General features: G+C 41.5%; 2 protein-coding genes across 4 annotated transcripts in view; one reads left to right on the top strand and one right to left on the bottom strand.

Annotated features, from left to right (window-relative positions):
- The window catches only part of ABHD6 (abhydrolase domain containing 6, acylglycerol lipase), a 69873-nt gene extending 51603 nt beyond the window's left edge, over positions 1-18270 (bottom strand). For 2 of the 3 annotated variants that reach the window (XM_088134233.1, XM_088134234.1), the window contains exon 1: positions 17818-18270. The gene's annotated coding sequence lies outside the window, so the exon portion shown is untranslated. Of the gene's footprint in view, positions 1-4422; positions 4471-5227; positions 5596-6125; positions 6253-17817 lie in introns of those variants that run through there. The other variant, XM_088134232.1, reaches the window with a different exon arrangement.
- DNASE1L3 (deoxyribonuclease 1L3) lies at positions 5451-21567 on the top strand. Its single transcript, XM_015887567.3, has 8 exons — positions 5451-5636; positions 9778-9866; positions 11151-11234; positions 12659-12771; positions 14155-14267; positions 14362-14519; positions 19461-19557; positions 21249-21567. The coding sequence occupies exons 1-8, from the start codon at positions 5505-5507 to the stop codon at positions 21345-21347; spliced, it is 885 nt and encodes a 294-aa protein (XP_015743053.2). The 5' UTR covers positions 5451-5504; the 3' UTR covers positions 21348-21567.
- The last annotated feature ends 6150 nt before the right edge of the window (positions 21568-27717 follow it).

Raw genomic sequence — 27717 nt, 5'->3', positions numbered from 1 at the left:
TACTTTTTCAGCTAACCACTTGGGCAACCAGAATTACTAGAGGGTTACAAGGAAAACCAATAGGGTTTAGGGCTTTTAAACAGAATGAAAGTGACTACAGCATACATGACCCAGGTATATAAAATTACGCATTGTATGGAAAATATGAATAGAAAGAAGTGTTCATCCCTCGTACGCATACTATCTTCAGGTCATCCATTAAAAATTGAATGCAGGACAGCTAAAAGGAAGTACTTTTGTATTCATTGCTTAGTTAAAGTGCAGTTTGTTACAATGAGAGTTGGTGATGGCCACTAATGTAGATGCAAACCAGACACATTCATGGAGAAGACCATTTGCATTGGCTACTAGTCATGATTGACTGATTGACTATATGCCATCAAGTGATTTTTGATTCCTAGTGACCACACAGATAGATTTTTCTCCATGACAATCTAACCCTAACCTGGTCTTTCTGGTCCATCAACCTTGTTGCTGGTCATCCTCTTCTTCTCTTTCCTTCCCAGAGAACTGGCTCTTTGCATAATGTGTCCAAAGTAGGATAATTTAAGCCTGGTCATTTGTGCCTCAAGTGAGAACTGTTCTGCTCAAGAGCTTCACAAATGCACCTGGTTGGCTATTGTGTGAAACACAATGTTGGAATATATGGTCTTAGGCATGATCCAGGGGAGCTCTTTTATCCATATGCTAGTCAGCTGGGTGGTGATTTGACAACTGGTATCTGTACTTCTGTGATCACTTTCCTCAATTTAATATGTGAGTGAAGTTCACTGATTATTACTTTCTGACTCATCTAGAAATTCTTCCCATTCTGGCAGTCTCCCAATCTCAGTCTTTGGTTTTGTTGCTTTTTTGTAACATGACAAATTCTTTAGCCATGATGTCAAGTCACAAGCTACTGTGTATGCATGCCCTTGTCAACCAGGATAAGCTTTCCTATAACACTCAAACAACATTCAGGAGGTTGTTAGAAGGTTGGGACATATAGGCATGTCTATATATATAGACATTTTAGATATTTGTAGACATTTTGGATATTTGGACATTTAGATCTTTTAAACACTTGCCTTTACCTGCTTGTGTAACATGAAGTAAAAGCAGGCCCAGCAATATGCCAATATTCCCTTTCCTGTATGTATGGTTGACCTCACAGTAATTGACCTTATTTAAATTATCAAAAGTGTTCAGATGACCCTTCACAAAGAGAGATAAGCGGTCCTGACCTTGTTTCCTAGGGATGTAGATCAGGACAGCGCCTGGTGAACAAGCAGAGTGATAAAGGATAGTTTACATATGGCTGTTAACACTCAAGGTGATAGAAATTAGTTTACATACAGAAAGGAAGAACCTTATTCAACATCAGAGAAAGGGGTCCTGGGTAAGGGGAGGAGTATGGATCAAGGTAACTGGCTTTGATTGGATCAGAAAGTCATGACATCTTAACGTGGGTTTGAATGTAACAGAAGGTATATAATGTACTGTGGGGAGGGGGCCCAGTGCGGCCGCCCACCTAACTGCTTGCTGTCATTGCTTCTGCACTTGGGTGAAGAATAAATCTCCTAACTTCATGCAATTCGTCAGTGTCTTTACTCCCGGCTCAGAAATGGACTTGGTAAGATAACTTTTTCTTCCAACATTTGGCACCCCAGATGGGACTGGGCTAACCTGATGGGCTGGGTCCCGGGAGGATAACACGCCCTGCCAGCACCGGGCCATTTGCCCCCGGAGGGTTTGTGGTTTTCCTGCGGGATTGTCCTGAAGGTAGTAAAGGGAACTTTGGTTTTGTGCCAACCGATTGCATGAATTTAGGACAACGTCACAGTGGGTGAGTACCAAAACATTTTTCTTTTTATTAGCCCAGCGTTTGTGTGTAATTTGTTGTGGCCCAGTGTTTGGTTGTGAGAGATTTGTGTGTTTCCCCAATTATTTCCCCGCTGTTGACCAGGGCTGTGTGTCTGTCTGCTCCAGCCGCACCTATCTGAAAAACCCAGGTAGAAAGCAAGGGGGGCTGACAAGATCCGCATGCCTCAACAGGCTGTGCGTGTGTGAGTGAGTGGCCATGAGTTGAACCTGGGGATGTGTGTTTGATCCCTTTTATAAAACCCGACTGCAGACCAAGGCTGTGTGTCAAACTGGTTCAAGACGCCCCCGGGCCTCTGCTAGCTCTTGTTGGGTGATGACCAGAGCAACCCGGATAGCAAGTGGGACCAGGGCGATCCGCGTGCCCGGGCAGGTTGTGCTTGCCTAAGTAGCTGAGGCTATGGTTGTGCTTGAATGAGTGGCTGATACTATAACTGGGCAATTACCGCTTGTGTGCTAGAAATTGCAAAATTGATAAGTGATCAGGAGTTTGGAAGCGCGCAGAGAGTCGGTACTCTAATAGGGAGTCTCTGGGTGTTTAGACACACCCCAAATCTGACGGGCACCGGTGCCATGCTTAGGGACATGAGAGGGTATGGGGAATACTCAGTCGACAGTACCCCCATCTTCCCCTTTGGGGAGGTTGCTACAGGCTTGGGATAAAGGGATTTTGCCCACCAAGCCAGGAATGAGGAAAAGACATGCACGTAAACTATGTATTGAATGGACTCAGTATCTAGACACAAGCGGTAATGCAATTTGGCCTCCCATGGGTACATTCCACTGTGAGAAACTGAAGCTTCTTGGGCTCCAATTGAAACGGAATTGTCCAGAGCACTTGTCTTATTGGCACTGTTGGAATGAACTTGCCAATTTACCCCCTCTTGCCAGCGCTCCCGACTCTACTTGTTTGGAACAAGGGCATGAAGGCACTTTGCCTTCTGGCAAAATAATGGCACCTCTGTTATTAAACCCGGTACCTCTACCTCCCACACCTGCCACAGATGGGCAACCGGCTACAGCTGGGAATATAGTATTTCTGAGACATCCCACTCCCTTTTCACCAATGGACTTGGCAGTGTGGCGCTCCAATACTCCTTCCTTCCGAAAAGACCCATTGGCTGTCATAAGACGCTTAGAGGCAGTCATTCGAAGTCATAACCCTCCATGGGCAGATATGATGGAGCTCCTTAATATGTTATTAACCAGGGATGAGGTCTTGAAATTCATGAGCCTGCATGGGACTATAACAATGTCAACCATTGGACTGAGTATAACAGGGCTAAGGAAAATCTTATTGAAGCCCTTCGGGAAATGGGGAAAAAGCCTTTGAAATGGTCTGAATTTAATAACACAATTCAGAGACCTGATGAAACCCCAGACGCTTTCTGGGTCCGTTTATCTGAGGCAGGGGTCACTCACGCCCATTTGGATACTGAAAATGACAAAGACAATAGGCTTCTCCACTTTGCCTTTGTGGAGCAAGTGGCTGCTGATATTAAGAACCATCTCCAAACCATCGTCTCTAACTGGCAAGGTTTAGAAGTTGCTGAGCTCCATCACATTGCCAATTTTGTTTTTGATCACCATAAGCGAAAAGGGGAGGAGGAGAAGGATAAACGGCGCCCGCTGACTGCCGTGAAGACCTAAAAGTGTTTGCTGCTTTCCAAATGGATCGTCGCAGCCGACCACAACATGTGAGACCCAGGTCTGGGATTCCACTGACCCGCCCCCTCTGCTACTATTGCCAGAGAGAGGGGCATTTCTCCCGCGAATGCAGGACCTGCCAGGCGGATGCCAGGCGGATGGAGGAACGGCAGGGGAGAAGCGGGAACCCTTTTCTTCCCCAGCAACAACCCATACCGCTTCCTCATTCCCACACTCTGTCAATAAAAGGTAACTGGCTTTTATTGGATCAGAAAGTCATGACATCTTAACGTGGGTTTGAATGTAACAGAAGGTATATAATGTACTGTGGGGAGGGGGCCCAGTGCGGCCGCCCACCTAACTGCTTGCTGTCATTGCTTCTGCACTTGGGTGAAGAATAAATCTCCTAACTTCATGCAATTCGTCAGTGTCTTTACTCCTGGCTCAGAAACGGACTTGGTAAGATAACTTTTTCTTCCAACAAGGTTCCCTTGCTTAGCTTTAGTGGCAAGAGGCTCCAGGTGCATCTGACTGGCTCTCATAGATTATTTTGCAGGATCTCCCACATCAGTAATATCATCAAGACAAAGGGAAAAACCACACTAGTCCCATCCATCAGCCAGAGATGGAACATTTCTGGGACCATTAAAGCTAAGGGCCACACCTGTCAGACAGAGGAACAAGAATTAGTAGCTGCTATTCAAGCAGGTAATATCATTATGATCCAAACTGTATAAAATGCTGGATTTGTTCTCACTTTTTAAAAGCCTCATCTCCTTCTTCGTTTTGTTTCCTTCCCTTGTGTTTCTTCTCTTTACATATTTATTTATTTAAGCAATTTATATGGCTGCCCAACTCACTCATGGTGATTCTTCATTTTTGTTCTATCTCCTGCCTTTAGTTTATTTTACTTACTGTAGTACTTCTTACTCTTCTTCTACACCGAGCACAGTGTTGTACACCCTGAAAGGGAATAGAATGGATGGGGAGTTATTTTCATGAGAATGTAATAGGAAGTCCCACAGAGCAGTGTGAAAAAACGTGGCTCTGCAATTCATTTAGTCTCATGAGCAAGCTTTACTCTAAACTAGAAGGAATCAATTTCCTCATTGAGAAAGTTCCCTATATTGTATTTGAATGAGATAGTGCAGATGTCATGGGGAAACAACATTTCTGGCTCCTTGACCTTTGTAAATACCAGTTGACCCTTTTGTTAGCAATCTAGAGACAAGAAAAGGGTGCAGGTGAAGTTGCACCTGTGGAAAGATGGATGTGGGTATGAAGCTTAATAGTAGAGAACGTGTCCAAAGGTCTCTGTTTGCAGACAAAAGGAATAATGCTTTAAATCTATAAGGTTCCTGCCACTGAGAATGAACAATATTGGATGGGAATCTTAAATCTTAACCATCTAAATCAATCATTAAATAGAAGGGGAATGTATCTCTCTCCAGATGAGGCTGAACTGTAACTCTCAGAAACAAGGTTTGTGATTCCATCTCTTGAAAGAGATGAGCAAACAGGTTGATCCATGGCTTGATTCACCTTTTCTTAATCTTACATTTTGCTCCCCAATAGCAAAGGAGTCCGACTGCAAGAAGAGGAGAAGGAAAGCTGCAAACACAAAGACCTGAGGGTGTCAAAGAGCCATCAGTGGGTTCCCTTTCCTCTAAAAATCAGAACTTTTTTGTCCTGACATGAGGCTGACAAAGAAGATGCCTACCATTGTTACATGTCATCCAAGCCATAGGAGTTCATAGGGTAACTTCCATTTCAGGTCATCCTCCCAAGGCAGAAAGTTAAGTTCCTCAACAACAGATGTTAATCTTTAAACTAAAAATAGAGAAGTGGATGGACTGTGAGCGAATCTGGGAGGCTGTCGCTTCATTTGCATAGTGGTCACAAAGGAGCATAGTTATAAATTCTGCTTTTTTGGCAGTGTGAGTGCTAATGAGAGAGAAGCTCAGCACGTTGCATTCTCTTTTGGCAAAGCTTAAAAGATGCTGCGTTTTTTTCTGTTCCTGCTCTTTTTTTGCCAGGCTGTTCAGAGCCTAAGAATTTGCTCTTTCAACGTGAGGTCATTTGGAGAATCTAAGAGAACAAAACCAGAAATCATAGAAGTTATTGTAGAGGTATGTTGTTGAATCTTGGGATTAGATTAAATTAAATTAAATAGTGGGGCTTTCAACTGAATGACCATTCAGGTGATTGTATACTAACACAGATGAGTTCCAGATTAATGTGTAATTGAGCATTAATAAATCTGTGATTTGAGCAACACACTTACCCAAAAGGTCATCACCAGATCAAAACCGTATGGACAGCAAGACTTTAATTGCAAATGCTATTGTTAGTAGCGATGTGAGATTATGAAAACATTTCATTTCTTAGAAAAAAAATCATTCTTTTCCAATCAATGTTCTCATTAATATTGCCATCTTTAATTAGTTTAATTGTCACTATAAAATACCTCTGAGCTCATTAAGAAGAAGAAATTATCATGACAAGTCAGATGGTGCTCATGAGGGCAAAAGCGATTATATTAGAAAGAGCTGAGTACTTAGATACCATTCAAAGGTTTGCATAGGTGCAGGTAAACAAAAATAGTGTTTTATCCTCACATTGCAGTGACTTCTCTTTGGAGTCATTTCATGTTTCTCAGGAAAAGCAGAGTGCAGCTTCTATCCCTGAATTTTTCTTTCCTAGTAAATAATGAATTTCAAGTCTCTAATTCTGACAAAATATGCCATTGTGTATATAATTCTCTTCATGCAGGCTCATTGCCGTGATGTTTTAAAGGGTGGCCCAAAATGTTATTTAACAGAATGAATTTATTCAACTATTCAGCAAACAATAAGGTTTGCTGAACAGCAAACTATTCAGGTCAAGGCAGATTTAAAATACTACTATGGATCTTCAGTCATTAATAGAGTTGTAGTCCTGTGTGCGTGTGTGCATGTGTTTGTTTAATAGTTGTCTGTGTCTCTAAATTTAAACATTTATTTATTTGTTTGTTTCTTTGCTTGCTTACTAGATTTATAAGGCTGCCCAACTCAAACAATGTGACTCTGGGTGGCATAAAACAACAAACAAATAATCAACCCAAAAAACTCCACATAGCATTAAAACATATGCAATTGTATGATTGTTCCCCCAAATACAAATGCAACATTTAAATGCCCTCCGAGGGCCAGTATCTATGAAACATTTCCGAGAAAGAGGAGCTGAAGGCTAGTGTGATCATCACAAGCTTTATTAAAGGTAAATACTCACAGGAGTAAACAGGCCGTGCTCCCTGGAATGGACACCAGGTATGCATGCAATGTTCCACCATGGCGTGTCCGTGCCAGGGGGCGGGTTTGTAAAAAACCTTTTATACCCCACACACTGAGCATTCATTAATTGTGGATGCAACACAGACTCTCAATTAAAAAACCGTGAGAAACTAACTAATCCGTCTGTGAAATGACTTTCCTGTGAACTCATCAGGGTCTCTGCACCTGGCATTACCCCCACATATATTCCTAGTCTGTGGTATGCATCTACTCTTTTTTTATACTAAAAGCCCATCCAGTGGCTAAATATGGTACTAGCTTGGTCCAGGGTATACATTTGTTTGTTTGTTTGTTTGTTTGTTTATTTGATGTATATGCCACCCATCTCCCCCAGAGGGTGACTCTGGGCGGCTCACAATTAAAATCCAAAACAGTAAAAACAGTTTACATGTCATCCAAGATAAAATATAAATAAAATAAAATATAAATATAAATATCCATATTAAAATTAACTAAAAATAATTCTATATAAAAAGACTATATACAATTCAAGATGATAGGGGGAGCAGTATCGATTATCCCACCAGCCAATTCCAACAATACAAGGCCCCATCAGGCCCCCAGGCCATCTGGCATAGCCATGTTTTCACACTTTTCCGGAAGGCCAGGAGAGTGGGGGCGGACTGCACCTCAGGTGGTAAGCTGTTCCACAGGCCACGGCAGAAAAGACCCTCTTCCTAGATCCCACCAGCCAAAGTTCCTTGACTGGTGGTGTCCACAACATGCCCTTTCTGCTGGACCCAGTGGGGTGGGCTGACACAACAGGGGCGAGATGGCTCTTCAGATAACCTGGTCCTATGCCATGAAGGGCTTTAAAGGTGATAACCAACACCTTGAATTGGACCTGGAAGCAAACTGGCAACCAATGCAGATCACATAACAGCAGTGTTATATATGCCCTCCTGGGGGGGGGGGGGGTTCAAAACTGTCTGTGCTGTTGCATTTTGCGCCAGCTGTAGCTTCCAGATACTCTTCAAGGGTAGAGCGTATTGCAGTAATCCAATCCATTTATAATTTACATTATATAGCGGGCTCAGTGCTAGCTATTGTATGTTGTACCCTGACTAGCAGCAAAATTTCAAGCAAGGATGTTTTTCAGACCTACATATTTTCTGCAAAGTATATGTTCTAACATTAGTCAATAAGCCTTCTTAATAGTGTTGGGATCAGGGATTAGTGATCTTAATGGTTCCCCTCCTAGTTTGTAATTCCTAAACAGGAAAGACTGCCAAGTAGCCATCAGTGCAGGTGCCCCATGGCAGTCCCTCTTAAGTCCTGGCAAAGAGTCAGCTGGGAGTTGTTACTGCTCTTAAGAAACACAAAAAGGCAACCATTGACAAGGAACATCTTCAGGAAAAATTCTGAACAAAAGGTTGTGTATGTCCTGGTAAACTCTGGAAAATCATTAGAGTTTTGCACCAATATCATCCCGGTATGTCATCTGTAACCATCACCGCCACATAACCTCTTCAGCAGAAAGGGACATATTCTCAAAGGAATGGAAGTAATAGAGAACATAAAGTAAATTTACATACAGGAGGTCCTGAGTTAGCCGTCCAGATTCATTGGTGAGTGGGCAGCTTTAGAAACTGAAATTATAAATAAATATAACTAAAGGAACTCCTTAACTGCCTACAAGAAATCCGTTGTCAAGTTTACAGTATTATTTTTTTCATTTTCATTATTACTGTAATGTAACCATCATGACCCTGATTAAATCAGAGCCCTAGTCAACAACTGACTAGTCTTTCCTGTTTAGGAATTACAAACTAGGAGGGGATCCATTAAGATCACTAATCCCTGATCCCCAACAGTATTAAGAAGGCTTATTGACTAATGCTAGAACATATACTTTGCAGAGGATCTTAGTAGGTCTGAAAAACATCCTTGCTTGAAATTTTGCAATGTGCAATAGGCTGGAGGTTTTCAGTCTCTCCATTACAGGGTTTGCTTGGAGCTGACAAATGAAATATACAAAGAGATCTCAGGCTCCTCCCCAGCCTCTCAGTCAAAATCATAGATCAGCAAAGAGTGACTGGGCTCATGCTATGCTATGCTGTGCTAAGCCATGATTTGTTTTATTCATGGTTTATTGAATAACAAATTAACACACAAAGCATGGATTGAACTCAGTTTCTGGCCTCACCTAACAAGCTTAGCCCAAACCAATCAAACCAACCCACCAGTACGATGCACGGTCAGATCTGCTTCAGGTTTATAGAATCCACCTTTTTTTTTTAATGGAGCCTCTTGCATTTGTCTCTATAACTTCTCATCTCTACACTTGAAATTCTTACAGAGGAGACAAAGCTTTCTAGCAGCTCCAGGATGGAGGTTTTGCACTAATTTAGTTTCAAGGTGTGGGTGAATGTCCTATCTTTCATGGCATGATTACCTCCAGCCAACTACAGTTTCTCTGTCTTCCCGTACTTCCATTAAATCCCAAAGATTTTAGAAGAGAAACTCTTCCATGCAGCTTCTTTCAGAACTGTATTACTGCACTAAGGGCAGGAAATCCTTGGAGAATTTATCCTTCTTAGCCATTCACCCAGTTTCTCTGAGAAAAATGGATGGAGATTTTCAGAGCATCATTTGTACTATGCTCTACTCCAGTGTTGCCCAATCTTGGCAACTCTAAGATGTGTGGACATCAAGTCTACACATCTTAGAGTTGCCAAGGTTGAGAAACACTGCTCTACCTCTTTTTCAGGATATAATTTTGGGTGGAGGGAAAAAGCAAGTTTGGATAGAGTACCTTGAGAGTTGTGGTGGAGCAGTGCTGCTACTCTCAGAATGTTACATATATCTTGATCCTAACACAGGACACTGGACCTTCAGAATCTGGGACTAGTTTTACGATAGATGCTGTTCTGTATCTTAGTCATTCCCAGTATGCCAAGCACAGAATCTTTACAGACACTTTTTGTTTGCTCCCCAGATTATATCTCGCTGTGATATCATGCTATTAATGGAAATAAAGGACAACAGCAACAGAATATGTCCCTTTCTATTAGAGAAACTAAATGGGTAAGATGCAGAAATGAAGTATATTAAAACTCATAGGGTTGAATGCAGATTTTGGGGACACTGGATAAAATACTCTGAACGAAGCCACTCCTTAGAGTAGATATTTCCTTATTGCTGTCATCTTTACTGGAGGAGAGAAGAGCGACAATATATGTCTGATATATAGGTGGGTGGGTGTATATGCATATGATTCACAAAACTAGCATGGGTCAAAGATGATCAGAATGAAATAATAGTGTGTACTAGGCATATTTTTTTCAAAAGTATAAATATTTAATATGATTAAAAACTATAAACGAATACAATAAATAAATGTGCAAAGAGCTAAGGTTGGAACTCATAGTAACACAAGAAAGGGACCATTTTTGTGAGGTGTGGTGCTTCACTTCATGCCTCCCTCCAAAGGAGTCCTTTAAACTGTTCTAGATGGGCATAAAATCAAGCCTACATACAAAGATCTGAGTAAAGGATTTTTAATACAGTTGGATGCCAACACGGCAGTAGAAATGTGTATGTGTATTTCTATACACATAAAAATACATTTATATAAAGTTAAATGAAATGTATATATACAGATTTAAAGCACTAAGTGTACAATAACCAGCAGGCACAACATCCAGCTTTCAAATTTAAAAAAAAATAATATTTTCTTGCATTTTCCCAGCTTTCTTCAAAGTCTGCTGCTGTTTGAAACCTGGCAAAAGTGATGATTTTTTAATTACTACTTTTCTTTCCCTGAGCTACCTTCTTTTCCCCTGGCCTTTTCCACTAACCTTTAGTAAGTTGGGTTTGCACTGCTCCCTTGTTTTTCCAGTCCCTCAAGTTAGAAAGGCTTTACCCCCAGCTCTCAAGCCTAGAGGAAAAGCAGGTAGCTCCGGGAAAGAAAAATAGTATTTAAAAAATGGATCAGGTTTGAAACTGGAGCTGTTCTTCATGCCAAGCAAGTGCTATAACCACTATGCCTCTGGGAATGACCTCTAGCAGAAACTGCAGCAGACGTTCTTCAGGAACAGGTGGGGAAATGGGGCAGGGCATTCCTGCCTCTGCATAGGAGGTAACAAAATATGGGGGGAAGGGGGTCGCCTAGAAGCCTGCCATACGTAAGCTGGCACAAGCTAGAAAACGCTACTTTTGACAGGGACCATGAATACAGAGGCAGAGATTGTATCTGTGGTGGGCTAAAGGTGAGAAGAAGATGGCAGTGTCTCTTCCTGCCCTCCACACACTGTGTGCCCAACTGGCTCTGAGGAACAGATTAAAAATCAGTTTCATTTTTCTTCCCAGACAGTCGGAAGGAGAATACAATTTTGTGGTCAGTAACAGGTTAGGAAGAAGAAATTATAAGGAACAATACGCTTTCTTCTACAGGTATGCTGATTTTATAACTTCATACAGTACATATGATATTATGTAGAAACTGTGAGGAAATAAATTGGAGAGGCCTACAGCTGCCTATTTAGATTTCATATATTTTACAGGCAGAAATGGGAAGCATATACGTATACAGTTGTCCTGGGTAAATAATAACTGGCAGAGCTGTGAATGCTTTGAAAATGGTTCGGCAGCAGTGCTTTGGATCTTCTGTAAGCACAGCACCACTCTGCTACTTTTTAAGGCACCTCTTCTTTTTCTAGGCTTGTGTGTGAATCTGAACACTGGGTGTTTTAAGAAGTCAGTTCAAGTCAATGCAACTAAAGTGGCTGCACCTTGGTTTTTTCCAGGTTCGCACAGAAGCTTGAAAAGAAAGAGGGGGCTGCTTTAATGAATAGTAGAGAGGTGGAAGGTCTGAAGAACCTCTGCTGAATCACGTTCAAAGCTTCATTACAACAATCTTCACCTGCATGGCTTGTAAAAGACAGGATTCTGAATTTGTTGTATGACCTGTCTGACTTGGTTCACACATTCTATCTAACATTAAACCTGAGTTTAAAATTTGTAATTTGCTCTATATCACAACCGATGCCCTCAAAATCAACCAAATTATGGCTTAATATGATAGTCATGCTAAGGAAACAATTGAGTTTATTAATAATTCAACATATTTTTGCACTTCTTCCTCTACATCACACCTCAAAGCAATGTATAAATATAAAATGCAATAATAAGCACAAGATGTTAAAACAGTATAAAAACAAAAAGATGGGAGGAAAACTGAAGGAAAATTCCTTTAAATGTACCATTCTTTCAGGGAAGTAAAAAAGAAACATCATTGTAGGTAGCAGGATCTAGCACATCTGAAGTTGATAAGATAGGGAAGGCATAAAAGACCTACTGTACAGAGTATCAATAGTCAATGACTATTGACTAAAAACTTCTAGAAAAGAAATCTGGAAGTGGTACCATATGTAGGATGCACAAATCTGAATAACCATTAGATGGCAGGAAAGAGATTTCTAGTGGTCTTCCAGATTTTTGCAACCCAAATATAATAACCCTAAAGTCAGTTAATAATGAGTGAGTAACATTGTTAATTAGCTCTTATGACATGCTGAGTCACAAACTATCCAACCCAATTTAGCCTAGACTCAAGTGCTCATGTGCATCAGCCCCTCAAATATTAGATCTAATCATACCAAATATTTTTTGTTAACCTAGTTTAATTAGATGTTAAGTCTCATTGCATTCAATGATTTCAGGATTGTAACTTAACCATACGCATATTTTTATTACTTATTTTTTGTTCCGTAAGGCACCCTGACCATCTTAAATCAGAAAGACAGCCTTAGAGTAATCAAGATGAACATGTCCAAACTTGGAATAGTAATCTTCTTAAATGTTACTTTACACTGCAGATTGAAAAGGGTCTCTGTGAAGCAAACCTATCAGTATCCTGACCTGCAGCCTGGTGATGAAGATGCCTTTTCCAGAGAACCTTTTGTTGTCTGGTTCACCTCTCCAAGAACAGGTTAGATAGAGCTAATATACTTTGTCCTTCCTGCTCAAAGGTTGGACGTCAGAAGAGAGCCTGAAGAAGTGGGATCCTTGGAGAAGCCGAGATTGGGAATGCCCAGCAATATCCCTGCCCTCTCCAGAGCCCTTTCAAACCAATACCTGTTTGGCAAACCACCAACAGTCCCACCCACCCCAAACAAAAAAGGCCAAACCCCAAATCCCAAAGAAGGGCCATTTTTCCAGTCTGGTTTTAGTGAGCAGTTTAAGGATAAGAATAGGAATAGGGCGCCTCCAGGAGGCAAATTCTCACTCTTGACCCCCAACTCTGAAAAATGTGCCCAAATTGCAGAAGTTATCTCATTTCAGCAGGGTGACCTCAAGGTGCTAGGCCAATGGGTACATGTGGGGAAAGTGTATGCAGCTCAGAGGTCACTGGTTTACCATGGCATTTGAACCAGCCCAATGGATCTGCTATGGTCACCATTATCCTAGCAAGCAAAGCTGATATAATCACAAGCTTTGGTGCAACACATTTTTAAAGGGCTTAAGATACTGAAAGAGAGATCAACCCATTTTTTTTTCTATCTTTACAAAAAACATCTCAGTTGATTCAGGCACTTAAGGCAGAAAACATGCATGTCCCTGCACTTTAGAAGGCAATACTGTATGCAAAACAATAAGGACAGCCCTCCTGTTAGGTGAATTCAAGCAGCAGCTTTGAACAGCAGACCAGAAGGATGGCAAATTGAGGCAAAGCCCTCTTGATTGTTCTCAAATAATTCAACAGCCACTTCATTGCACCAAAGGCTCCATTTTCCAGAACAGCTTGCCATTCTAGCTGGCTACTCTCTAGCTCAGTATTTCTCAACCTTGGCAACTTTAAGACGGGTGGACTTCAACTTCCAGAATTCCCCAGTCCACCCGTCTTAAAGTTGCCAAGGTTGAGAAGCACTGCTCTAGCTGTTGCTCTACAAGGACAACCTCCTACTTGGGCTTGTTTCTGTTAAGATGACCAGCTGCATGAGGTAGTGCTGCTGCATCAAAGAAGGTGGTATGGTAGGAGGAGTGCTGGGGCCTTCTCCTAACTCAGATTCACACAACAGGGTTTTGTTTTTGTTTTTGTTTTGCTTTCCCTCCCCTTTTACAACCCTATTTGCCCCACCCCAGCCATTTTTGAAGTTAGTGATTCTTCAGCGTGGAAGGGATGGGGCATTGGGACTGGAAAATCAGAAAAAAATTGGAAGGGCTGTACTGCGCAAGCAAACTGTCTTTCATTTTGGCAAATTATCTCTGGATTCAAGCCCATGAAGATTCAATGTCAGCTTCTTCAATCTGTGAGTGTACAAATGCCAATAACTCTCCTTTTTTCTTTTCTTTAAAAAAAATGTTTGTTAAGTGGTCAGGGAATTTGTGATCATCCCCATGCACACAATGCCTGAAATGGCTGTGCGAGAAATTGATGAACTCTATGATGTGTTTCTGGATGTCAAGCTGCGCTGGAAGACTAAGGTTAGTCCAGGTCAGCTCGACAGAGCGAGCTAATCTTCTTTCATGCACCCATCATGTATTTAGCGGCTCTATCTTAAATATCTATTTTTTTAAGAATTTCATATTTATGGGAGACTTCAACGCTGGCTGTGGCTACGTGGCAAAGAAGCAGTGGAAAAACATCCGACTACGAAATCACACTGACTTTGTTTGGATAATTGATGATAAAAGTGACACAACTGTGAAACCAACAACGCACTGCCCCTATGACAGGTAATGATTCATGTTACAGCTGACTCATTCATATTCCATTCAGGGCATCTATCAAATGCTACCTATTATTTGCAGTATGAAAAGTAACTGTCCTGTTAGGCTGGCAAAGCTTTAGCTGACTCATCACAGGAGATGAAGACAACAACAAAATAGTGTGAATTGAGCTGCTAACCTACATGTAAGGCAGGAATAGGCAATCTATAGTCCCAGATTGCCTACAGCTCCCAGTCCTCTTTTAGAGGCTCTTGGCTCCCACTCTGTCTCTGACTGTCAAAAGTGGATGGCATGGGGACTCATCGTTTTGAAGTAAGGAGCACTGAAACAATATAGACCCTAACATAGGCTTTGTGCAGCTTTACAAACAAAGAAAAACTTTATTCCCCCTCTCTCTCACATGCACACATAAAAGAAAACTTGGAAAACCCTACATTTCAATTCACATACTTCACATCATTGTCCCACACACCCAATATGGCCCTCCCCTCCCTAGTTGGGCAGCTCTGGAGGATAGGTGTCCATTCTTTGTAGGAAGTTTTCACCAGGATCCCACCCAGTTATGGCAGCCTCTCCCATCAATTATTATGGGAGCCAGACCAAGATATATGGAGGCCAACTGGTTGGCTGGCCATAAATCAGCCTCTCCCAGTAAGTGGCATGGATCTTCTTATGACATAAGCATGCCTTGCTGAGAGCAGGTTGGCCCAGAAGTCTACATGGTGTCAAGATGAACTACTCCAATGTTTCCTGGTCTAATTCATTGACTGAAAGCCAGGGTGAGAAGGTTGGACACCAGTCAGCTTGTTAGCAAGTTAATCCATATTGTGCCTGTGACACAGCAAAATGGAACTACACAATGCCAGCCTGGCTGAAAAAGCATTTCTTTGATTTTCAGAAAGAAAACTTTGGACCTTCATTAAATTTACTGGAATAATCATGTAATCTAGAACTATCAGAGCTGGACTGCAAAACTCTGGACAACTACTAAATGGTAGAAAAGTGGTTATTCAGACTTTTCATAGCTCTAACAGACAGATTCTCATGAGCTTATTCCTTCCATTTATCTGACTGATCTTCCTCTACCCATGTTTTTTACCTTTAACAAGCTTGCTTCTTGTCACTTTGCCTCTGAAACAGCTGGCAAGCAAGTGCTTTGCTTTCTATAAGTGCACTCCTGAGTCAAAATTCAATTTCCTTTCTCAGCAGTGATCATCAGGTAGTGCCAGGATAATTAGGGATGTCTAGGCGTGGTCCTGCAGTGATGAGCAGCTGAGGAAAACAACATCACCTTGGGAGAATCTCTTTTGACTTGATGCATGAATACGTTTACAGACCATCAGATGGAAACTGATTTTCCAGAGCACTCTGTAACAGAATGACCTTCACCCAACTGAGACACAAAGTTTCAACCCCATAGGATGCCCTAAATGCAGGGCCAGCTTTAGGCTAAGGCTGCATAGGCACTGGCCTAGGGCACTAAAGTTTAGGGGGCTCCAACACTGTCTCTCCTTTTGAATCATTCTAAAAGTTCAAATCTTCTCATTGGCAGGAGGTGGCACCATTATCAGCCTGGCCTGGGGTGCCATATACCCTTGAGCCGGTACTGCCTAAATGCCTAGTTTTGATTGGCAATTCCTATTATGTATGTGAGAATACCCGCAGAACTATAATAGGCTACTTTTAGCTTAGCTTCAAATTGTGGAATTAACACAAGTAAAATTGGAATCTTGGGGTTACAGGTAGTCCTTGTTTAGTGACTGCCTTATTTAGCAACCATTTGCAGTTACGACAGTGATGAAAAAGTAATTTTGCAATCCTCTCATTTAAGACCTTTGCAGATCTATAAAGTAAAGGAAAGCTGAAGTAAGATCATAAACACAGTCATGGTTTCGCTTAGCAACCACTTCACTTAATGACCGAGTTGCCAATCCCAATTGTGGTCACTAAATGAGGACTACCTGTATTGTTTTGATATTCTTCCTATTTATGATATGAAAATAAAATGTGCCCTTGTAAGATCAAAAGGGTATCCAAGACATCCCAGGAGCTTTAGAGAGCTTTTAGATGAACTCAGATATATTAGTGGGCATTTTTTACCATCTTTCTAGGTGTGTTCTCAGAATACAGCAGGAGTATGTAGTTTCAGAGTCTTCAGAATCCTTGAGGATAGCCAGATACACAGGAGAACAAACAATTCTGCATTCACACATTGCAGTACACAAGACATCAGTGATTTGATTTTTGGTGTTATGTGCACCCATCTATTGGGGTTTGTAATGGCTTAATGTAATGTACGAAACCAGCCAATTGTAACTTGGATAAAAAATCATGGTGTAGGAAAGTGCAGTTTTGGACTTTTGATCAGACATTCACATGCAGAACCCCCTTGTGAATTTCCCCCCATTATTCATAAAGATATTTCTTAGTTTCATTTTCAAGCATGTACAGCTAATTGTGCAATATTTTATTCAGACAGTAAAACAAATATTTCCTCCTGCTTACCTGCTTCAGCCATAAAGTAATGAGAACGCAGGAGTAATGTTTTGTTTAAGCCTGCTGCTATATATCTATATGTTGCTGTTGTTCAGTCGTTAAGTCATGTCCAACTCTTCGTGACCCCATGAACCATATCGCGCCAGGCCTTCCTGTCCATATATCTCTATAGGTGGCAGCTATTTCTACACCGCTCTCCCTTCTTAGAGTTAAGTAAGGGTATTAATTACACTTGGCTGGCAATCTCTCAGGCTAGCTAGATGTCTTCCTTGATGTTTCCCTGGAACATGGTTCCATGACATAGAAGATATCTCTCCCCTGGATCAAGTTGCATAGCAGATGGTATTTCCATCTGTCTTTAGTGAAGTTCTTCCACCTCACCCTTAAACACTTCAGTGGTCTTGAGTCTGTCAAGAACAGACAGAGCTACAGCAATTCCAAAGTTGCCTAATCCAATATGATTCACCAACCAACTCTTCTGCTTCTCTCAAACTCCAAGTCATCTTCAGCCCTTCTTTTACTTCCTGTCTCTACCTCATTACAACTGTTATGAGAAAGTATAAAAACTTATCTGTTTCCAGGCTAATTTATCAGAGTATAATGGCTATCCAGCTATTATCTGGGGCAAATGGCTATCCAGCCTCTTTCTGAAGATCTCCAGTGAAGGGGAAAATATCACTTCATGAAACAGCCTGTTCTGCTGGTTGACAGCTCTTACTGTATCCCCCTTTAGTCTACTCTCCTGTTGCATAAACATACCCATTTTGTTTAACCATTCCTCATATAATTTGGTTTCCAGTCTCCTTACCTTCTTGGTAGCCCTCCTCTGAACTTGTTCCAGTTTGTTGATGTCCTTTTGGACTGCAGAACCCTTGACACAGCATTCAAAGTGGGGTGTGACCAAGGCAGAGTAGAGTGGAACAATTGCATCCCATAATTTGAACTCCATGCTTCTATTAATACATCCCAGAATAGCACTTGCCTTTTTAGTAGCTGCATCACACTGTTGACTCATGTAGATCAGCTTGGGATATTACAACACCCAGATCCTTTTCACATGTACTACTGCCAAGTCAGGTCACCCCCATACTATATTTGTGTCTTTCAGGGGTTTTTTTTCCTTTAGATGCAGGACTTTATATTTTTTCTGTTAAATTTCAACTTGTTCATTTCAGCTTTCTATTCAAGCTTATCCATATCTTTCTGAATCTTCTCTTTCTCTTCTAAAGTGTTAGTCACTCCTAACTGTTGCATTCCTCCCAAGTGCTCACAAACATGTTGCTTAATAATCTGCTTAAGGACTTTGCCCAGTATAAACACCAAGTTGACTGCTCTGTAATTTTCCAGGTCCTCCTCCTTCCGTGTTTTAAAGATAGGAACAATATTTGCTTTCTCTGGTTTTCTGGACCTTACCAGTTCTCTAGGAATTCTCAAAGATTAAAGTTTGTATAGGAATGGGAATTGAGTAGAACAGCTGAACAGGAAGCATTCCAAACTCTTAATACAGTAATTAATGCAGGTCCCCTTTATCTCTTGCCAAAAATGTTCTTAGGTAATAGATCTGGAGGGAGTCTCCTCTACCAGATACACATTTACTTATCCCAACGACTCTGGGTGGCTAATAATTAAACATAAAAAATTACTGCCCAGTGCTGGGGAAGATTGATGACAGATCTACTCAGTATGAAGCAAATGCAATCCTGTGCAGGTTGACTTGGCAAAAATCTAAGTCTAATGAGGCTTTCATCCTTCTAACTCTACATAAAATCATGACCTTCACATGGAAGGACCCCTCCTCTGATATCTCCTCTTGGTATATAATGAAAGTATGGGAAACCATGGAGGGTGCAGGCTGCTGCAAAGAAGGTTGTATACCCAGGCCATCACATTATAAAATTAGTATAGAACTACTACACTCCACTGGTGAGAAGTTTTCCAGAATTGTCCTGGACAATTTATTTATACAACATAAATTATCTTTTATCCAACTGAATGAAAACAAGTAAAAGAAAAAAAAAAGAGCAGGAGAATTTCTGTGCCCTGTAGTTATATAATGGCAATCATAAATCACTGCAGCCCTATTACCCAGCCCAGTTCCATAGGAGTAACATACATTAAATCCAATATGCCTTTTTTTTTTAACACACATGCCTAGAACTTTACTCTATGCTTGCCTTCTTGCTATGTTTGGTGCAAAGGATATGAGGGGGGGGGGGGGGGGGAAGCAGGCAGCTCTAGAGAGACAGAAGGTGAGAGATTTTCCCCTAGCCTGCTTGTGATGCTGCAAGAGTGGGTCAGAGTCCTAGCTGCAGGCCACTGGTGCTCCTGGGAATCCACCTTTGGGTTGGCATTCCACTGCACTCAATTGCTAACCTTTTCTGCAATGTATTTCTTCAACGAGTGTCTAGCTGGCCACTAATACCATGGTCTTGTTCTCACTTCCTCTTATAGGGTTGTGCTCCATGGAGATAAGCTCATAAATGCCATAGTGCCAGACTCTGCCAATATCTTTGATTTCCAGAGTGCCTTCTCCATGACTGAAGAACAGGTTTGTTGAAACATAAGGGTGATGCCCCAGGGAAACTTTTCTGGGGTTTCATCTCTGGGACCTGCCAGGGTTTGAGATCACAGCTCTGTTGCATCAAAAAGGAAAGAGGTATAGAAATGGATCAACCAGGAAAGAAGAAGGGACAGGTAGAGATGAGACACAGACAGACCAAGAAGGGAGAACAGAGCAGTGTGCATCAGATTCCCACTACTTTATCCTCCACTGATGCTAATCAAACTCCTGTGGGCAAAGGTGCAGCGAGAGAGGAAGCAAGCAAGAATTCCTGTTTTTCTAAAGCAGTCTTTCCCAGCCAACCTCTCGGTATGCTGGAACTGTAATTGCTACAATTCCTGGCCAGCAGCAATCCCAAAACATCTAGAGGGCACCAGCTTGAAGAAGGCTGTTCCCAAGAAACTAAACACTTTGAGCTGTGTTGTATTGCCATGGGATGAATCAGAATTTCAAAAGTCTTGGATGTCCAAGACAGTGTTTAGTCAAATCTCAATGTCTGACATACTGAAGAACCAAGTGTGAGCTTCTAGTGCTATTTTTATCTCCAGGAACGCTCTGGGCCACACTGGTGTCTTTCGGGAAAAAATGGAAGAGGGCTGGAGCCCATGGCTTTCTTTGGTAGGGGGCCATGCCTAACAGCTCAGAAAATAAGTGGGGAAGCTAAACTAGGGACGTGATGTGGGAAACCTGGAACCTAAAGTTAGTGATGGGAGATTATGAGCTGGAGGGTATGTTGGGAACTGGAAAGATTATTTTTCTTGGGCTTACCAAATGTTTGCACTGGTGGGGTGTGTGATCTGTATGCAAATTTTGCCTGTGAGATCTTATGGAATGGTTGTTTTTCTCAGTGTGTCTGCTTCTCTAAGGATCACCAGTTTGTTTTCAGAGGAATTAAGCTTACAGTATCTGGGCTGAAACTATCTGAATGACCACTGAAGGGCAGCAAAATGCTGATTTTTCTGTGAATCGCTGCTGCTCCTGTGGATGTTTGCAGCCCAGATATATGGTGTGAACACAGCTAGCATCAGCCAGTCAGCTAGTCACTATAGTGTTATCAGGCAACACACTAAATAATCAAGAAACTACCACTTTCCATCATTTGCTGTGTCATCCAGCATTGAACTAATTGTTGAGTGGTTTACTCATGGCCAGGACCAGACCTGGCTCGATATGTTTGGTAACATGCCCAGAATACATCAACTAAAAATGATATACTATGGAAACCTAGCAATGATCTTACAATGTGTTCCTTTTCATCTACAAGTCCTAGCATCCATCTATCTCATGGCCTCACAACTATGTTTGTTACATAGCTGCACTCTTAAGCATATCAGTTCATTAAATCAGTGTTCCTCAATCTTGGCAACTTTAAGACATGTGGACTTCAACTCCCAGAATTCCCCAGCCAGCATGAATTCTGGGAGTTGGAGTTCACATGTCTTAAAGTTGCCAAGGATGAGAAACATTGCATTAAATGGATAACCCCCCTACAGGGAAGTCCATGGTCCTGAGTTTATATAACTGGGGAGAGGATGTAGGTCTGCTTCATGCTTGGTGTGATACAATAATGAATGACAGCTACTAATCACAATATTAATTTTATGCATAATAGTTGTGTGATGTATTAGAACAAGGATGGTAGAACATAGTCTCTAACTAAAATACATATTTCTTCACAGGCCTTAGCAGTGAGTGATCACTTTCCAATAGAGTTCCAGCTCAGAACTACCAGACATTACTCAAGAAGAAGAGCAAGATCTTGCAGAGCTCTTGTATAATAAATCCAATGAACTGCTGTTCTATTAAAACCTAAACACACAAACAGAAAAATGTATATTCACAAGAAAAGAGCTGAGTTTTTAAAATCATTTTTATGTACATCTCACTGCACTATGACATATTTAACCAAAAAATGCAAAACTCATGCCTTTATAATATTCAAAGAATTCAAGGTTAATGAAATATTGCTTGTTTATAAAATAAACAGATCAAGATTAATTTGAATGTCTTAACAGTTTCTACAGCATGGATTGTTTGGCGAAGCAGTTTGTTCAGAATTGTTTCTTATCTGACCTTGTAAAAATCAAAATTGAAGAAGTCAAAACAGAGCTGCTTGTATACATTGTTTGCAAAGTTGAAATCCTACAGACACCTAACCCCTTTGGAGTCAGAGAAATGTAGAGCTGTTGATTCAGGATGGTTTCCAAAGGTCACCATAATAAACTCCATTGTACTGAAATAGTGGCTTGGTTCACACATTGCTAAGACATAGCCTGGAATTTGTGGCTCACATTGTATGAACCAAGCCAATGTGCTCCATCTCCAAATAATTATTGAAATAAACTGTGGTTTAATATACTGTGTGAAGGCAGACCAACCATTTAGATGTCCTTGAACTCCAGACATTCTTGAATGCAAGATGTTCTTGAATTCCTCCAGGTGCTTTTGCCTCCAAATGTTCTTTCATAGTAATGTCTATTGACTGCCTTTGGAGCAAAGACATAAACATGAAAGATGATCACAAATAAAGATGGACCAGCCCGATGAAACCTATTATGCTGCATCAGATTTTATCTCGTGGTTTGACTGTACTTTGATTTAAGTACAGTAAAGAAAGATTTAATTTCTTTGCAGTAATATAGTAACATATTAGAGACCATGTTGTTAAAAACCTGATAACAATGAGTGTCCATATTAGTAGTGCAAACAAGTACACGGGGCTTTTTTTCCCTTAAGCCAACAAGAATTATCTTTATGAACTGTGTATAGAACCATATAACTGGAAGAGACTATGTAAGCTTTGAATCCAATCACCTGTAGAGTGTGTTCATCCACAACAGTGTAATGGGAAGAAAGAATAACTTTGAGGAACAGAAGGAAGAGCTGCTACCAAGACAGTGGTTAGAAAAAGAAACCCAAGTCCAGGCCAGAACTGTAACCTGAGAAAACATCTCAGACAAGACCCTCCCTAGTTCTCACGAAGATAAAAGGGAGGTGGGGAACCACATTCAGACTTGCAAGAGTCTGTTACCATAACCTTATAATAAAAGTAGTATTGGCCTGCATAACTTTCCTCATCTGATCTACTCTGAAGGACTGACAAACAGGTCTCCAGCTTCTGCTTGAATCCATATAGCAAATTCAAGCTTACCACCCCCTTTGATAATTAGTTTCCTTTGCTAGAAAATCCTCACTCATCAGTAGCCACCAATGAAGCAAAGTGACCCTTTAGATCAGTGTTTCTCAATCTTGGCAAGTTTAAGAGGGGTGGACTTCAACTCCCAGAGTTCCCCAGCCAGAATGGTTGAGAAACACTGCTTTAGATCCTTAAAAACATGGTTTTGTGCATGCCTACTCAGGAGTAGATTTTATTGAATGTACTGCTCCTTACACACACACACCCCCAAGGGGGCATAGGACTGGCAATTCTAAATATATCTTGATCAGTGCCTAATTTATCTTCCCAGGGAATGATGAATGATATGAAGAGCTCTCTAGTACACAAACATTAAGTAGAGTTATTTCATTTCGTGCCATTGGAATATTAGGCATGGCTTATGTAGACTCGCTTGGTTTACTTATCATTGTTTAACCATGGTTTATTGAATATGCCACTACTGACCTGCACAGTTACACTATGCCAAAATTAAGCAAGCTATGGTATGGCTTAACCGGTTTAATGACAATTATTGAAAAAAATAATAATTTATTAAACTTTTATAATATATTGCCTTCCTCAGGAAAAGCCTTAATGTGAACTGACCCAAAAGCTTTGCTCGTCCATATTAAGCCCTTACTTTTTTAATCCCCATTCTGTGTTTAATTCACTGTCATTCTTCTTTTTAACTATGGTGTTCTGGATTACAGGTGCAATGAATTCTGCCTTAAAGCAGAAACACTTGATGCCAGCAGGGTCATGCCAGGAAGGGAGAAAATGAGGTATTCACCTCCTGTGGTGGCGAGGAGCTGCTAACAATGCCTGCTCCTGTTCTTGCTCAAGTCAGCCACCCGGTCTTCTTCTGCCCATCGTAGACCACAGCTGCTCTAATGAGGTTTCTCAAGAGAGAAATATAGAGAGATCAAAGAACGCCTTTGATATCTCCCCCGGCCCAAATGCTCTACAGAACTGTAATGAAGGCTTTCAAAATGCCAGCTATTAAACGCTGGAATAGAACTGCCATATTCCTTCCCGATATCAGAACAACACTGTTCAGCTTTCATTTATGTATTTATTTTGACCTTTGGTCAAATTGAGCTGAAAACATAACAAAGCTGAAAAAGTGAGTTTAAACATGGCAATTGGAAAAGCCAGATAACAAAAACATTTTGACCCCCCCCCCCCACAAATCAATGCTTTTGAACATTCAGCAGCTCAGGAATGCAAACAGAACCATCAATGTCAAAGGAAAATGCAGGCTGGCATAATCAGGCGATTATCCCACGGGGAGGATATGGCCAGGTAGTGGGACAATGGAAGACGTTTCTGAGGAAACACAACACAGGAACTGGCACTTTCTTCTTGTGTAGATCTCCAAGACCAAAGACCAAAGAATGGTAAAAATAGAGCTTGCCAAGTAAAATCGCACCAGCTACATTTCAATTAAAGCCAGGCTGGGAAGTTCACTTCTCAGCATCCCACATCAGAGACTCCAGTGCCTGAGTTTCTGAGAGTCATCCTTTAGCAACATCCTTTAGCGACCACAGGTTCCCAGCTCTGAATGAAGACCGACGTAATCCAACCTGCAGGGTTTCTAGATGTAATTAAAGATGGGGGAGAAATTCATTGAGTTCAATACTTTGCACTTCCAGAAGTAATGTATGAACTAAAACATAATTATACTTCAATAATTCCCTTTCCCCTCCCCTCCTCCCAAAAATGCAGGATTTTTTCAGCAAAGAGTACTGGATTCTATCTTTCTGGGGATAAGGGGGTCACATAATTTAAAGTAGTGTGAGCTCCTCTGACTTAAAGAAGTCAGAGCTACTGTATAAAGATGTTAGAGCTATATCTACCGCTGTCATTCCGATTATATTTGCTCACCCTAATACCCTAGATAAGCACTGGAGTGTGAATGTCAATAAAGGAATAGGCATTTTCTTCCTTTACATATAATTTTTTCCTTCATTTAGTTTTTTGGGCATTTGGTCCTGCATTCCATTACTATTCCCACTAGGGGGTGCACAAACCCTTTCTTGCTTTAGCTCCTGAGACACCTATTTAACTACAAAGCTTTGTTTCCTTTTTATTCTGGTTTACTTAATTGAAGAAATCAGTATTACTGAATTTTAACCATTTAAGATTCTCCTGAGATTTATTTTCAGCCTAAAGGAGGGTGTCCCAAAGTTATGCTTTTTACTGCTCTAGTGGTGATGGGCTGGCCAAGCCCACACTGATGGCCGTCTTTTCAAATTGAGCAAATGCAGAATTTAGATAGGAAAAAAATGAGGGTTCTGTACTTCATGCCTGATGCAGGACAAATTCCCATTTTATCCAGTGAAATCATTTCCTTGTGACTCGACTGGGAATATTCATAGATAATGGTTTGCAGAAAAATTGTCAGCAATGAAATTATTTCTCCAACATGGCTTTGTTCCACAGAGCAGAAGAAGCCAGAAATAATCAATTGCTTCTTCCACCAGAACTATCAACTCCTGGCCCTCAACAAAACCCATTCAGATTTAAAGTAAAGGCAATCCTTTTCCTGTGGTTTTCTCTGCCTCACTTCCACGGCCTGCTTGCTTTGTTTCTTCTCATAACTCAATGTTTGCGTACATTTTCTATTTTCTTCTATGCCATGCCATGCTGAAAACTTCACTTTCTATCTGCCTTTGGCTTTACCTACCCCCCAAAAAACCTAGCCTTGGCTAGCTTGATGGCTAGACTAACATGATTTGCAGGGCTGGGAGCCAATAAGATGCTTAACTTGCTTCTTGAGTTCACTTTTTTTTTTTTAGTTCAACAATACATCCAACCACACACCAACCAAATGGACTGAGTTTGCCCAATGTGGCTGAGTCACAAAAAACCTCTAAGTTGTCCCAGTGCTGGCCTGGTTCAGCATGGGGGGAGGTGGACAAAGCAAGAATCAGGGGAACTCCTTATCAGCTGCAGTGTGAACATAAAACAAATTATATACAGTAGAAAAATTACTGAAGAGTAAATGCTGTTACAAAAGATAAGCATATATAAAATGCCCAAACGAAATACAGTCCATCAAATCTTGACAGCTAAATTGCTCTGACTGAAATATTGTTCTTTGGTAAAGGTTCTGTCCCCTTGTCTGTGGGTGGCAATAGAACATAGGGTGAAGATGAAAAGTGGTTTGAAAATGCCAAAGGACTGTGACACTGAATAAGCCAGATGCTTTTCAGCTATTTCCTGAGTTGCCTCAAATCTTAACTCCTTGCCAAAATTCAATAACATCAGTAACATAAATGCAAATATGGACTTCCAGGGAGGTATGGTGAACTGAAGACAGCTTTGCGAAAGCAGAGCCAACAACCACGGCAAAGACCGAGGAACCAGTGAGTAGACCGGTCCCTTGGAATCTCTCCAGATAAGGAGAGGATGGGAGATCACCCACATGCATTCCAGACAGCTGCTCCTCACAAGGAGACTGTAGGACAGCAATTTTCCACAGGTTTGAGCACCAGGAGATGACAGGATTAGCCATCTTGCTCTCAGTCATGGCAGAAACTTTTAAAGGACGCTAAGTTCACAAACCTCACTTTCTAATCTAATTTTCAGAAATTGCTCATTAACTACTTCTAAGCTATTAGAGACCTTTGGAATGACAAGTTTGAAAATGCCAGGTGAGTCTGCCTTCAATCCTGAATGAAAGAAAATTTTAATTAGAAGCTTAAGAATTTAAAGAATCTGAAATAAACAGCAAAAGCTAAATAAGACTTTCACCTTAGAAAGCCATAAACAAAGGGTCCAGATATAATCTTAGAATTTATTATAAAGAACAAGTAGCTTCTCATGGGAAATTGATCCTGTTTTGATTTTTACAAGACATAACAAAAATAAGCATTTTCTTGATTCCAAAACTGGACACTGCATGATGAACACTTTATTTATTTGTTTGTTTGTTTGTTTGTTTGTTTATTCGGCTTGTATGCCGCCCATCTCCCCCACGGGTGACTCTGGGCAGCTCACAATAAAAAAGAAGAAATACAATTCTCTCCAAGATGGCTAAAAACTATAAATAATTTTAAAACATATTAAAAATACCGTAAAAAACCTCCTCTAATTTTGGCCCTATAAAAATCTGTAAGATGCTGGGGGGGGGCAACCCATCATCCCACCAGCCATCTCCACAGGTGCGGGACCCCCTCTGGCCCCCAGGCCTTCTGGCAAAGCCAGGATTTAATACCTTTCCTGAAGGCCATGAGGGAGGGGGCACACCGGACCTCAGGAGGCAGGATGTTCCATAGGGCGGGCGCTACAGCAGAAAAGGCTCTCTGCCTAGACCCCACCAATCGAAATTCCCTGACCGGTGGGGTCTGCAACCTGCCCCTTCTGCTGGACCGAGTGGGACGGGCTGAAGTGACCAGGGCCAGGCGGTTCCTCAGATAACCTGGTCCCGTGCCATGAAGGGCTTTAAAGGTGATAACCAACACCTTGAATTGGACCCAGAAACAAACTGGTAACCAATGCAGCTCGCGCAACAGCGGTGTTATATGTGCCCTCCTAGGAGCATTAAGAACTGTCCGCGCCGCCGCATTCTGCACCAGCTGTAGCTTCCGGATACTCTTCAAGGGTAGCCCCATGTAGAGCGCATTACAGTAGTCCAACCCAGAGGTGACCAGGGCATAAGTGACCGTGCGGAGGTCCCATTGATCCAGGAAGGGGCATAACTGCCGCACGACACGAAGTCGTGCAAAGGCCCTCCTGGCCCTCCATACTGATGATACCTCACTCCATGGTGCCGGATGATCTCACCCAGCAGCTTCATGTAGATATTAAATAGGAGCAGTGAAAGCACTAACCCCTGTGGCACCCCACACAGTAGGGGCCGGGGGCTGGACTTCTCGCTCCCTATCAACACCGATTGGGTTCGGCCTTGGAGAAAGGAGCTGAACCAGCACAGCATTGTGCCACCCAACCCCAACTCCTGCAGCCGACCCAAAAGGATACCATGGTCG

Source organism: Python bivittatus, unplaced genomic scaffold (genome assembly GCF_059951505.1).
Source record: "Python bivittatus isolate LINGU-HERP-01145 unplaced genomic scaffold, Pbiv_v1 ctg000080_np1212, whole genome shotgun sequence".
NCBI lineage: Eukaryota > Metazoa > Chordata > Lepidosauria > Squamata > Pythonidae > Python > Python bivittatus.
This window is presented reverse-complemented; position numbering and strand designations above follow the sequence as displayed.

What these genes read in the sequence shown, in the direction of transcription:
- DNASE1L3 (XM_015887567.3), top strand. Translation starts at nt 5,505, where the DNA reads ATGCTGCGTTTTTTTCTGTTCCTGCTCTTTTTTTGCCAGGCTGTTCAG. An exon ending in CTATTAGAGAAACTAAATGG is followed by an intron (nt 9,867 to 11,150) that starts GTAAGATGCAGA and finishes TTTTCTTCCCAG; the next exon opens with ACAGTCGGAAGGAGAATACA. An exon ending in ACGCACTGCCCCTATGACAG is followed by an intron (nt 14,520 to 19,460) that starts GTAATGATTCAT and finishes TTCCTCTTATAG; the next exon opens with GGTTGTGCTCCATGGAGATA.